Raw genomic sequence first — 13,446 nt, 5'->3', positions numbered from 1 at the left:
GCAAATTATAATAGAGAAAAGTAACAGTGAGAACAAAAATTGCAGACAACTGAAATCTACCGTCAAACACTCAGGGTTTATTTTAACCCCATGGTAATCGGGTGTGAGAAAAGGCGCTGAGCTGGACCCAAGCAAAGAAACAATAATCCAAAACACCCCTAAACTAGACTAGCCTATTTCAATAACAGCTAGCTAACTAACCAAAAATACAGTGGGTGGTCCGCCCAGTTCTAACTAGGGTACTTAGACACAGTATTCCTACGGGTAATGTATGCCCATGGGCGACTTGTCTTGGTACCCCCTTTTCCCACCAAACAAACAGTCAAACAACAAAACAATACTCAAAGGGGGGATGGACAAAGTGACATGTAGTTGCAATACAAAATAGAGATCAATACAGAAAGAGAGAGCTGGGGACACAGAGAGAATGAACACAAAGATTGATCTCAGGGAGAAAACAACTGACTGGGTTTTTAAACCAAGGGAAAGGGGCTGTGATTGGGTGATGGAAGAGGAGCAGGTGTCTTCTGATTGGGGACTGATTGGTGACTGATTGGGGGAATGATGATTGTCACCTGTGAGGGGAGAAGGAGAGAGAAGAAACACACACTGGATACATACACAGGATACTTGTATCCGTAACAGGGAGAGAGGGAACGGTAATAGGAGGGAAGGGGGAGAGAGGGAACGGTAATAGGAGGGAAGGGGGAGAGAGGGAACAGGTAATCGGAAGGGGGAGAGAAGGGAACGATTAATAGGAGAGGAAGGAGGGATAGAGGGAACTTGTATAGGAGGAAGGGGGGAGAGACGGGACGATTAATTGGCGGAAGGGGAGAGAGGGAAACGTAATAGGAGGAATGGGGAGAGAGGGAACGGTTATAGTAGGAAGGGGAGAGAGGGAACGGTAATGGAGGAAGGGGAGAGAGGGGGGGAACGGTAATAGGCGGGAAGGGGGAGAGGAGGGGGGAACGTTAAATAGGAGGAAGGGGGGGGAGAGAAGGAGCCGGGTAATTAGGAGGGATGGGGGAGAGTGGGAACTGTAATAGGAGGAAGGGGAGGAGAGAGGTAACGGTATATAGGAGGCAGGGGGAGGAGGAGAAAAGATGGAAAGGTAATAGGAGGGAAGGGGGAGGAGAGGGAACGGTAATAGAGGAAGGGGAGAGGGGAACGGTAATAGGAGGGGGGAAGGGGGAAGGGGGAGAGGGAACGGTAATAGGAGGAAGGGGGAGAGAAGGGACCGGTAATAGGAGGGATGGGGGGGAGGGGGGACGGTAATAGGAGGAAGGGGGAGAGAGGGAACAGTAATAGGAGTAAGGGGGAGAGAGGGAACGGTAATAGGAGGATGGGGGAGAGAGGGGAACGGTAATAGGAGGATGGGGAGAGAGGGGAACGGTAAAAGGAGGATGGGGGAGAGAGGGAACGGTAATAGGAGGGAAGGGGGAGAGAGGGAACTGGTAATAGGAGGGAAGGGGAGAGAGGGGGGAACGGTAATAAGGAGGATGGGGGGGAGAGAGGGAACGGTAATAGGAGGGAAGGGGGGAGAGAGGGAACGGTAATAGGAGGATGGGGGAGAGAGGGAACGGGTAATAGGAGGGAAGGGGGAGAGAGGGAACGGTAATAGGAGGATGGGGGAGAGAGGGAACGGTAATAGGAGGGAAGGGGGAGAGGCAACGGTAAAAGGAGGATGGTGGAGAGGGGGAACGGTAAAAGGAGGATGGGGAGAGAGGGAACGGTAATAGGAGGGAAGGGGAGAGAGAGGGAACGGTAATAGGAGGGAAGGGGGAGAGAGGGAACGGTATTAGGAGGATGGGGGAGAGAGGGAACGGTAATAGGAGGGAAGGGGGAGAGAGGGAACGGTAATAGGAGGGAAGGGGGAGAGAGGGAAGGGTAATAGGAGGGAAGGGGGAGAGAGGGAACGGTAATAGGAGGATGGGGGAGAGAGAGAACGGTAATAGGAGGAAGGGGGAGAGAGGGAACGGTAATAGGAGGGAATGGGGAGAGGGGGAGAGAGGGGAACGGTAATAGGAGGGAAGGGGGAGAGAGGGAACAGTAATAGGAGGGAAGGGGGAGAGAGGGAACGGTAAATGGAGGAAGGGGGGAGAGAGGGAACGGTAATAGGAGGATGGGGGAGAGGGAACAGTATTAGGAGGGAAGGGGGAGAGAGGGAACGGTAATAGGAGGATGGGGGAGAGGGAACGGTAATAGGAGGGAAGGGGGAGAGAGGGAACGGTAATAGGAGGGAAGGGGGAGAGAGGGAACGGTAAAAGGAGGATGGGGAGAGGGGGAACGGTAATAGGAGGAAGGGGGAGAGAGGGAACGGTAATAGGAGGGAAGGGGGAGAGAGGGAACGGTAATAGGAGGGAAGGGGGAGAGAGGGAAGGGGGAGAGAGGGAACGGTAATAGGAGGATGGGGGAGAGGGGGAACGGTAATAGGAGGATGGAGAGAGAGGGAACGGTAATAGGAGGATGGGGAGAGAGGGAACGGTAATAGGAGGGAAGGGGGAGAGAGGGAACGGTAATAGGAGGGAAGGGGGAGAGAGGGAACGGTAATAGGAGGGATGGGGGAGAGAGGGAACGGTAATAGGAGGGAAGCGGGGAGAGAGGAACGGTAATAGGAGGGAAGGGGGGAGAGAGGGAACGGTAATAGGAGGATGGGGGAGAGAGGGAACGGTAATAGGAGGAAGGGGAGAGAGGGAACGGTAATAGGAGGGAAGGGGGAGAGAGGGAACGGTAATAGGAGGAAGAGGGAGAGGGGGAACAGTAATAGGAGGAAGGGGGAGAGAGGGAACGGTAATAGGAGGAAGGGGGAGAGAGGGAACGGTAATAGGAGGAAGAGGGAGAGGGGGAACGGTAATAGGAGGGAATGGGGAGAGGGGGGAGAGAGGGAACGGTAATAGGAGGAAGGGGGAGAGGGGGAACGGTAATAGGAGGGAATGGGGAGAGGGGGAGAGAGGGAACGGTAATAGGAGGAAGGGGGGAGAGGGGGAACGGTAATAGGAGGACGGGGGAGAGAGGGAACGGTAATAGGAGGAAGGGGGAGAGAGGGAACGGTAATAGGAGGAAGGGGGAGAGAGGGAACGGTAATAGGAGGAAGGGGGAGAGGGGGAACGGTAATAGGAGGAAGGGGGAGAGGGGGAACGGTAATAGGAGGAAGGGGGAGAGAGGGAACGGTAATAGGAGGAAGGGGGAGAGAGGGAACGGTAATAGGAGGAAGGGGGAGAGGGGGAACGGTAATAGGAGGGAAGGGGGAGAGAGGGAACGGTAATAGGAGGAAGGGGGAGAGGGGGAACGGTAATAGGAGGAAGGGGGAGAGAGGGAACGGTAATAGGAGGAAGGGGGAGAGGGGGAACGGTAATAGGAGGAAGGGGGAGAGAGGGAACGGTAATAGGAGGAAGGGGGAGAGAGGGAACGGTAATAGGAGGGAAGGGGGAGAGAGGGAACGGTAATAGGAGGAAGGGGGAGAGAGGGAACGGTAATAGGAGGAAGGGGGAGAGGGGGAACGGTAATAGGAGGAAGGGGGAGAGAGGGAACGGTAATAGGAGGGAAGGGGGAGAGGGGGAACGGTAATAGGAGGGAAGGGGGAGAGAGGGAACGGTAATAGGAGGGAAGGGGGAGAGGGGGAACGGTAAAAGGAGGATGGGGGAGAGAGGGAACGGTAATAGGAGGATGGGGAGAGAGGGAACGGTAATAGGAGGATGGGGGAGAGGGGGGAACGGTAATAGGAGGGATGGGGGAGAGGGGGAACGGTAATAGGAGGGAAGGGGGAGAGAGGGAACGGTAATGGAGGGATGGGGGAGAGAGGGAACGGTAATAGGAGGGATGGGGGAGAGAGGGAACGGTAATAGGAGGGAAGGGGGAGAGGGGGAACGGTAATAGGAGGGAAGGGGAGAGAGGGAACGGTAATAGGAGGGAAGGGGGAGAGAGGGAACGGTAATAGGAGGAAGGGGGAGAGAGGGAACGATAATAGGAGGGAAGGGGGAGAGAGGGAACGGTAATAGGAGGATGGGGGAGAGGGGGAGAGGGGGAACGGTAATAGGAGGATGGGGGAGAGGGGGATTGGTAATAGTAGGGAAGGGGGAGAGAGGGAACAGTAATAGGAGGGATGGGGGAGAGGGGGATTGGTAATAGTAGGGATGGGGGAGAGAGGGAACAGTAATAGGAGGGATGGGGGAGAGAGGGAACGGTAATAGGAGGGAAGGGGGAGAGGGGGAACGGTAATAGGAAGGAAGGGGGAGAGAGGGAACGGTAATAGGAGGATGGGGAGAGAGGGAACGGTAATAGGATGGACGGGGGAGAGAGGGAACGGTAATAGTAGGAAGGGGGAGAGGGGGAACGGTAATAGGAGGGAAGGGGGAGAGAGGGAACGGTAATAGGAGGGAAGGGGGGAGAGAGGTAACGGTAATAGGAGCGAAGGGGGAGAGAGGGAACGGTAATAGGAGGGAAGGGGGAGAGAGGGAATGGTAATAGGAGGATGGGGAGAGAGGGAACGGTAATAGGAGGGAAGGGGGAGAGAGGGAACGGTAATAGGAGGGAAGGGGGAGAGAGGGAATGGTAATAGGAGGGATGGGGGAGAGAGGGAACAGTAATAGGAGGGAAGGGGGAGAGAGGGAACGGTAATAGGAGGGAAGGGGGAGAGAGGGAACGGTAATAGGAGGAAGGGGGAGAGAGGGAACGGTAATAGGAGGGAAGGGGGAGAGAGGGAACGGTAATAGGAGGGAAGGGGGAGAGAGGGAACGGTAATAGGAGGAAGGGGGAGAGAGGGAACGGTAATAGGAGGGAAGGGGGAGAGAGGGAACGGTAATAGGAGGGAAGGGGGAGAGAGGGAACAGTAATAGGAGGATGGGGGAGAGGGGGAACGGTAATAGGAGCGATGGGGGAGAGAGGGAACAGTAATAGGAGGATGGGGGAGAGAGGGAACGGTAATAGGAGGATGGGGGAGAGAGGGAACGGTAATAGGAGGATGGGGGAGAGAGGGAATGGTAATAGGAGGATGGGGGAGAGAGGGAACGGTAATAGGAGGATGGGGGAGAGAGGGAACGGTAATAGGAGGAAGGGGGAGAGGGGGAACGGTAATAGGAGGGAAGGGGGAGAGAGGGAACGGTAATAGGAGGATGGGGGAGAGAGGGAATGGTAATAGGAGGATGGGGGAGAGAGGGAACGGTAATAGGAGGGATGGGGAGAGAGGGAACGGTAATAGGAGGGAAGGGGGAGAGAGGGAACGGTAATAGGAGGATGGGGGAGAGAGGGAACGGTAATAGTAGGAAGGGGGAGAGAGGGAACGGTAATAGGAGGATGGGGGAGAGAGGGAACGGTAATAGGAGGATGGGGGAGAGAGGGAACAGTAATATGAGGGATGGGGGAGAGGGGGAACGGTAATAGTAGGGATGGGGGAGAGAGGGAACAGTAATAGGAGGGATGGGGGAGAGAGGGAACAGTAATAGGAGGGATGGGGGAGAGGGGGAACGGTAATAGTAGGGATGGGGGAGAGAGGGAACAGTAATAGGAGGGATGGGGGAGAGAGGGAACGGTAATAGGAGGATGGGGAGAGAGGGAACGGTAATAGGAGGGAAGGGGGAGAGAGGGAACGGTAATAGGAGGAAGGGGGGAGAGAGGGAACGGTAATAGGAGGATGGGGAGAGAGGGAACGGTAATAGGAGGGAAGGGGGAGAGAGGGAACGGTAATAGGAGGAAGGGGGAGAGAGGGAACGGTAATAGGAGGGAAGGGGGAGAGGGGGAACGGTAATAGGAGGGAAGGGGGAGAGGGGGAACGGTAATAGGAAGGAAGGGTGGAGAGAGGGAACGGTAATGAAAGAGTCTGTCATCTGGCTGCTGTTTCTATTAGCCTGAAAGGGCAGACCTGCTGTGTTGGATGTGTAGAACGTCAGCTCACGCTGTGTATTCAGATTCATCACTGGGCAGGACACACACATACAGTACACACACACCCATATGCAAACACACACACACACACTCCCGTTTGGCTTTTTCCCTTTTCGTCTGGAAATTCTATAACTGTGGGATAGCTCGCACATACTGTATGCCTATTTTTGGTGGATGAAAGTGTGTGTGTGTGTGTTTGTGTGTGTGTGTGTGTGTGTGAGAGAGAGAGAGAGATGCCCTCTCATCTCATTTGCATATTTTATACTTGTGAACTTCACAGCTCACCAGCTTTGAAACGGCAACATTTTGTCTGCCAGATATCTTTCATGAGACGAAGTCACGCGCTCTGGAGGGGCGATTGGGGGAGCAATGACTCTCCAATCAAATTCCATTTGAGTCAAGCTGTTTCACTTTTTTCCTGAAAATAATCCCCCCCACTCACACTTCCTTTACATCACAATATTTCATGAAACAGACTTGTGAGAACTACATTACTCAATCAACTGGTTGCTTTTGAGAGCTGATTTATTGAGGAATTTCACCAGGGAAGAGGGATCTTTGTTTTGAGAGCTGATTTATTGAGGAATTTCACCAGGGAAGAGGGATCTTTGTTTTGAGAGCTGATTTATTGAGGAATTTCACCAGGGAAGAGGGATCTTTGTTTTGAGAGCTGATTTATTGAGGAATTTCACCAGGGAAGAGGGATCTTTGTTTTCGTTTTTCTGAGTTTGGGGAGACAACTAAACCATGTGTGGAACAGGATCGACACCATCTCTTTTCACAGTAACTCCTGGAATATTATATTGCTCTTTTTTGCCTGGGTTTTGAAGTGAGAAATATTCCTCCATTTTGGGCCCTGACCTCTAGACAGTCATCCATAATAAAGCAGTAATTGGGGTTTTGCTCAATTAGACCTCTCCTATCTCATCTCTCCTCTCCGTTAATTGCATTTTCTAGCCTCCCTCGCTCTTCCTTCACTCTTTCCTCGCTCTTCCCTCGCTCTTCCCTCGAATCTTCCCTCCATCTTCCCTCGCTTTTCCTTCGCTCTTCCCTTTCACTTCGTCGCTTTTCACATCCCTTGCTCTTCCCTCGCTCTTCCCTAGCTCTTCCTTCGCTCTTCCCTCGCTCTTCCCTCGATCTTCCCTCGCTCTTCCTTCGCTCTTCCCTCGCTCTTCCCCCACTCTTCCCTCGCTTTACCCTCGAAGCTTCCCTCGCTCTTCCTTCGCTCTTCCCCCGCTCTTCCCCCGCTCTTCCCTCGAATCTTCCCTCGCTCTTCCCTCGCTCTTCCCTCGCTCTTCCCTCGCTCTTCCTTCGCTCTTCCCTCGAATCTTCCCTCGCTCTTCCTTCGCTCTTCCCTCGCTTTACCCTCGAAGCTTCCCTCGCTCTTCCCTCGCTCTTCCCTCGCTCTTCCTTCGCTCTTCCCTCGAATCTTCCCTCGCTCTTCCTTCGCTCTTCCCTCGCTCTTCCCTCGCTCTTTCCTCGCTCTTCCCTCGCCCTTCCTTCGCTCTTCCCTCGAATCTTCCCTCGCTCTTCCCTCGCTCTTCCCTCGCTCTTCCTTCGCTCTTCCCTCGAATCTTCCCTTGCTCTTCCTTCGCTCTTCCCTCGCTTTACCCTCGAAGCTTCCCTCGCTCTTCCCTCGCTCTTCCCTCGCTCTTCCTTCGCTCTTCCCTCGAAGCTTCCCTCGCTCTTCCCTCGCTCTTCCTTCGCTCTTCCCTCGCTTTACCCTCGAAGCTTCCCTCGCTCTTCCCTCGCTCTTCCTTCGCTCTTCCCTCGCTCTTCCCTCGAATCTTCCCTCGCTCTTCCCTCGAATCTTCCCTCGCTCTTCCCTCGCTCTTCCCTCGAATCTTCCCTCGCACTTCCCTCGAATCTTCCCTCGCTCTTCCTTCGCTCTTCCCTCGCTCTTCCCTCGCTCTTTCCTCGCTCTTCCCTCGAATCTTCCCTCGCCCTTCCTTCGCTCTTCCCTCGAATCTTCCCTCGCTCTTCCCTCGCTCTTCCCTCGCTCTTCCTTCGCTCTTCCCTCGAATCTTCCCTCGCTCTTCCCTCGCTCTTCCCTCGAATCTTCCCTCGCACTTCCCTCGAATCTTCCCTCGCTCTTCCTTCGCTCTTCCCTCGCTCTTCCCTCGCTCTTTCCTCGCTCTTCCCTCGAATCTTCCCTCGCCCTTCCTTCGCTCTTCCCTCGAATCTTCCCTCGCTCTTCCCTCGCTCTTCCCTCGCTCTTCCTTCGCTCTTCCCTCGAAGCTTCCCTCGCTCTTCCCTCGCTCTTCCTTCGCTCTTCCCTCGCTCTTCCCTCGAATCTTCCCTCGCTCTTCCCTCGAATCTTCCCTCGCTCTTCCCTCGCTCTTCCCTCGAATCTTCCCTCGCTCTTCCCTCGAATCTTCCCTCGCTCTTCCCTCGAATCTTCCCTCGCTCTTCCCTCGAATCTTCCCTCGCTCTTCCCTCGAATCTTCCCTCGCTCTTCCTTCGCTCTTCTCTCGCAATTTCTCTGTTTCTTCTCACTTTTCATCACTCCATCCAGTTGTGTATCTCATACACACACACAACAGTCACACACACTGCCTTCTTCTCCACACACACACACACACACACACACACACACACACACACACACACACACACACACACACACACACACACACACACACACACACACACACCTTGGTTGGCAGCTAGTCCTCTATTTACTAATTTAATAAAACAATCAAGCAACTCAAATACAGCTGTTGAACTTTCGCTTAAAACAGAGTCCCTTCTTTCTGAATATCTGTCCCTGCCGCTTTAGGATTTCATTTGTCACTATTTTTTGGACTGAGTCGTAGTGGGCTACAGACAGTGTAACTGGAAGGTGCCAGGACTGTCAATTTGGTGATTAAAGCCAACCAGTATTTAATGATTGTGACACAAAGATGCGAGCCCACGCTTTATTAAGAATAACATCCTCATCAACACTTGGCTACAGGGACGTCTGTGCCAGACTGTGCCAGACTGTGCCAGCGCAGAGGGGCCAACCCTGTTGGCTTTAAGTGAAACAAAGGGAAGTTAACGGGATCTGAGATTGTTAGACTGAAGCACACGCTTTACACTCCATAAGAGTTCAGCTGTTTATACTTATAGGAGCAGGCAGGCAGGCAGGCAGGCAGGCAGGCAGGCAGGCAGGCAGGCAGACACACACAGACAGACAGACAGACAGACAGACAGACAGACAGACAGACAGACAGACAGACAGACAGACAGACTGTGTGTGCATGCTTGGGCAGTCTCGCTCTGATGAAACGTGTTAATGTCAGAGCTTGTCTATTATCTGTCATCTTGACTGGTCCAGGGGAGGGAGGGAAATGGGGGGTGGGGGAGAGAGAGAGTGGGATGGAGGGGGAGGTGAGTGACATACATTAGCCATGAGAAACAGAGGGATAGGTAGAGGTAAAACCCATTCAGTGATTAAATAACAATGATACAGGCTCTCATCCTCTGTTCTCCCCAGCCCACCACAACTCATTATCTGCTGTCAGAGCCCACACACACACACACGCACGCCCACGCATGCGCACACACACACACACACACGCACGCCCACGCATGCACACACACACACACACACACACACACACACACACACACACACACACACACACACACACACACACACACACACACACACACACACACACACACACACACACACACACACACACACACACACACACTCCTTGTCCTTATATAATGGATGCTCGGAACGTTCTTCACTTTTTCCTGTTTTTCCAATGTATTCCTCCATCCATCTTTCCTCCAGTTGCCACTGAAGACCACGAGATGGGGATTTTCCCTCTCCATCCTTCCACACACCCCAGGAATCAGATATCGAAAATCTCATTTACTAAATGTAATTTAAACTTCAAAGGAGTTTAAAGTACAGGATCAGCAGTACAGGTAGAAGAGGAATTTGTCGAGGCTGAACTCTTTGGTTCGTCTATAATATCCATAGCCTCATGTTCCCCTTCTGGAAGGGATGAAGGTAAGGTCATCCGATTTGGTTTAGTATTGATCCACTTCATCTCCTTGGGCGGACAGGATCCAGACACACTCTGCCAGTTAACTCACTCTGTGTGAAGTTTGGAATGATACGCCTATAGACCCCTGCTCAGTTCTCCACCAAACAATTTAGGACAATCTTTAAAGCATTTTGGGTGTTTTATGTGGATCAGAGACAAAAAATGATTTAGTAAAAATGCCATCTGTTTATTTTGCACATATGAGACGTCTGTGTCACTGTTTGTATCCAGGTTAATGATAGCACAGCCATGTGACTGGTGGTATAGAAGGGGACGCACCACAATTATTTCCATGAATTTCTACCAACTACTATACCATTGTACTATGCTGATGGTAATAGTTCCTCTATCCCCCCAGGCTATGGAATAGGCCTACCACAGAACTCCCCTCTAACCAACAACGTGTCAGAGTTCATCAGTCGCTACAAGTCAGACGGCTACATGGACATGCTGCATGACAAGTGGTACAAGGTGGTGCCTTGTGGGAAGAGGGTGTTCGCCGTCACCGAGGTGAGTTGTCCGTCCGTCTGTCTGTGTGTGTCCCGGTCCCAGACCGGTTTGGACTATGTTGTCAACAACTTCTATGGTTGTGTTTGACCATCGACGTCAGCCTGGGCCCAGATCTGTTTGTGCAGATAGGGACCAGGCTAGTGGGCTGTGGTGGAGTGGCCGCCCTGTAGGCACACCACGTGGGTTGTAGACCGTTGATGGACATTGGGTTTGGCCATCCTAACACATCTGGACATATCAAACTGGATGTTTGGCTCCATTCCAATATCCACACTAGCATACCACTTGAATGAAGCAATGTATTGGGCATGCATTCTAAGATATATTTAAGTGTGGTTTGCAGACACTCCTTAGACAGTCTGGAATCCATCAGTGTCAGATGTTTAGGGAAAAATATTTATTCCTAGATTCGACCTCTGTGTGTGTCTATGATATCCTCTCAGGATTGGGTGTCATCCTGAGGTTCTCCTTTAACACCAAGCACCCAGTTGGTCGAACTTCCTGCCCCAATGGACTGATATCATAGACATACACTGAGTGTACAAAACATTAAGAACACCTTCCTAACATTGCGTTTTACCCCTCCTCTTTGGCCATCAAAGCGTTCCACAGGGATGCTGGCCCATGCTGACTACAATGCTTCCCACAGTTGTGTCAAGTTGGCTGGATGTCCTTTGAGTGGTGGACCATTCTTGATACAAACAGGAAACTGCTGAGCGAGAACCCAGCAGCGTTGCAGTTCTTTACACAAACCAGTGCGCCTGGCACCTACTACCATACCCCGTTCAAAGGCACTTCAATATTTTGTCTTGCCCATTCACCCTCTGAATGCACACATACACAATCAATGTCTCAATTGTCTCAAGGCTTAAAAATGCTTCTCCTCCCCTTCATTTACAGTGATTGAAGATGATTTAACAAGTGACATCAATAAGGGATCATAGCTTTCACCTGGATTCACCTGGTCAGTCTGTCATGAAAAGAGCAGGTGTTCTTAATGTTTTGTACACTCAGTGTATACTGTGTTGATATACTTAATTGGCTGTTACTAATTCATTAACTGGTTGTTATAATCCTATTAAATAGTGTTATTATTGTTGATGACCTGTTACTGGGGCAATCGTCTGGTCCCATCAGCATTACGATATGGGCTGTTTACCTTTTGGCTCCTTCTCCCCAGACAGACAGACAGTCAGACAGACAGTCAGACAGACAGTCAGTCAGACAGACAGGAGAGACAGAGAGACAGGGCCTAGCAGCCGAGGACTCTGGGATTACTTTTCTAATACCAACCCCACATCAGCCTGCGCTGATTTGTGATCTTCACAGACCCAGCAAAGATAGTGTGTGTGTGTGTGTGTGTGTGTGTGTGTGTGTGTGTGTGTGTGTGTGTGTGTGTGTGTGTGTGTGTGTGTGTGTGTGTGTGTGTGTGTGTGTGTGTGTGTGTGTGTGTGTGTGTGTGTGTGTGTGTGTGTGTGTGTGTGTGTGTGTGTGCGCGTGTGTGTGTGACTGAGGTTGTGTGGGAGTATGTGCGTGCCTGTGTGCGCGTGCCTGCTGGTATGCATTTTCCGGATGGGGAAAACGCTGCTAGAGAGACAAGCAGTGATCCCAGCCATCTGTGCAGAAACATCAAAGTCATTCCCAGTCTTGTCATTACCTAATCATCAAATGATCACCTGATTTACATTGGGGAGAGACGGACGAATGGATTGTAGGACACTGATGTCTCCCACATGACAACATCTCCCGTTCACCTCGACTGAGCCGCACACGACACGACTAACAATAACATCTCTTCTTTTAGGTACGTCAAGGGAACAATTTTAGTTTGTTTTATTGATTTACCCCGGCTGACACTCCTTTGAACTATGATGTCATCATGTACCTGTCCACGACGACCCCTCAAAAGATACTCAAATTCATATTTATTTGGAAATGTAAAAAAAATATGTTTTTGACAGAATCACATTCCAGCCTGTCATTTTCAAGCTGCCTTGGATCAATGTTAGAAACTCCAAGGAGAGTGTACATGCAGCGCATCTATCAATCCAAAACTACCACATCCTACAAACCATATGTTTTTCACATTTTAATCTTTCACAGTTTCCTCTACATATTTCACACAGTAGCACCCGGATGGCATTTCTATTTTACTCTAATTTGAAGGGCAGAATTACCGTGGCTTGCATTGAACAGATTATTCCTAATTTTCATTCCAAATCCTTCTGCTCACATGGATTCGGAGGGGAAAGGCTGAGGGACAGGGGAAGGGAGGGGAACGGGGGGAGACGAGCTACCCCTCCCAGAAACAATATGGCGGAGGACGGGTCCACTCTTAAACACAGTCGACAGGCTAACACCATCCATACTGGGGGCCCTAAGTGCTAATAGGATGAGTTATTCCCCCTGCATACTGAACACTACTTGGTCAGGGAGAGAGGGAGAGGGAGGGGTGAGAGGATGGAGGGCGAAGGTAGGATGGAGAGGGGGAGGGAGAGAGAAGGATGGGGGAGAATGGGGGAGAGAAGGACAGATGGGGGTGAAGTGGGTAAGATGGAGAAGGGGAGAGGGAGGGAAGGTGTAGAGGAGAGGAGAAGGGGGAGAGATATAATGGTGAGGTGGAGGGAGAGAGAGAGCAGAATGGCAGAGGGAGGGAGGGAGGGAACAGAGTGGCAGAGGGAGGGAGAGAAAGAGAGAAAGAGAGGGAGCAGAGTGACAGAGGGCGGGAGAAAGAGGGAGAAAGTGGGAGAGAGTGAGAAAGAGGGAGCAGAGTGGCAGAGGGAGGGAGAGGGAGAGAGCAGAGGCTGGCAGCTCCCTCTCTTGTCCAAGTTCCAGAATTAAATGGGAGGAGGGACTGGGTCTAGGATGGGAGGATGGCAGGAGGGATGGGGAGGGCTTGTACTGCACCCCTGGGGTTCACTGTGTCAGCACTTCGGAAACAAGCCCGCCGTCCTCCACCCCTCCCTCTCTCAAGTTTTCCTTCTCTCCCTCCCTCCCTCCCTCTCTCACA

The 13,446-nt window shown here is 51.9% G+C and overlaps 1 protein-coding gene across 1 annotated transcript in view; it reads left to right on the top strand.

Annotated features, from left to right (window-relative positions):
* The window catches only part of LOC115151654 (glutamate receptor ionotropic, NMDA 3A-like), a 100,618-nt gene that overhangs the window by 82,480 nt on the left and 4,692 nt on the right, over window positions 1–13,446 (top strand). Inside the window, exon 6 of the mRNA XM_029695775.1 lies at window positions 10,285–10,436. Within this exon, the coding sequence (XP_029551635.1) occupies window positions 10,285–10,436 (152 nt within the window). The remainder of the gene's footprint in view (window positions 1–10,284; window positions 10,437–13,446) is intronic.

The sequence above is a fragment of the Salmo trutta genome, chromosome 17 (assembly GCF_901001165.1).
Source record: "Salmo trutta chromosome 17, fSalTru1.1, whole genome shotgun sequence".
In the NCBI taxonomy this organism is placed as follows: domain Eukaryota; kingdom Metazoa; phylum Chordata; class Actinopteri; order Salmoniformes; family Salmonidae; genus Salmo; species Salmo trutta.
The sequence above is the reverse complement of the archived record's forward strand: the minus strand, read 5'-3'. Positions and strand labels throughout refer to the sequence as shown.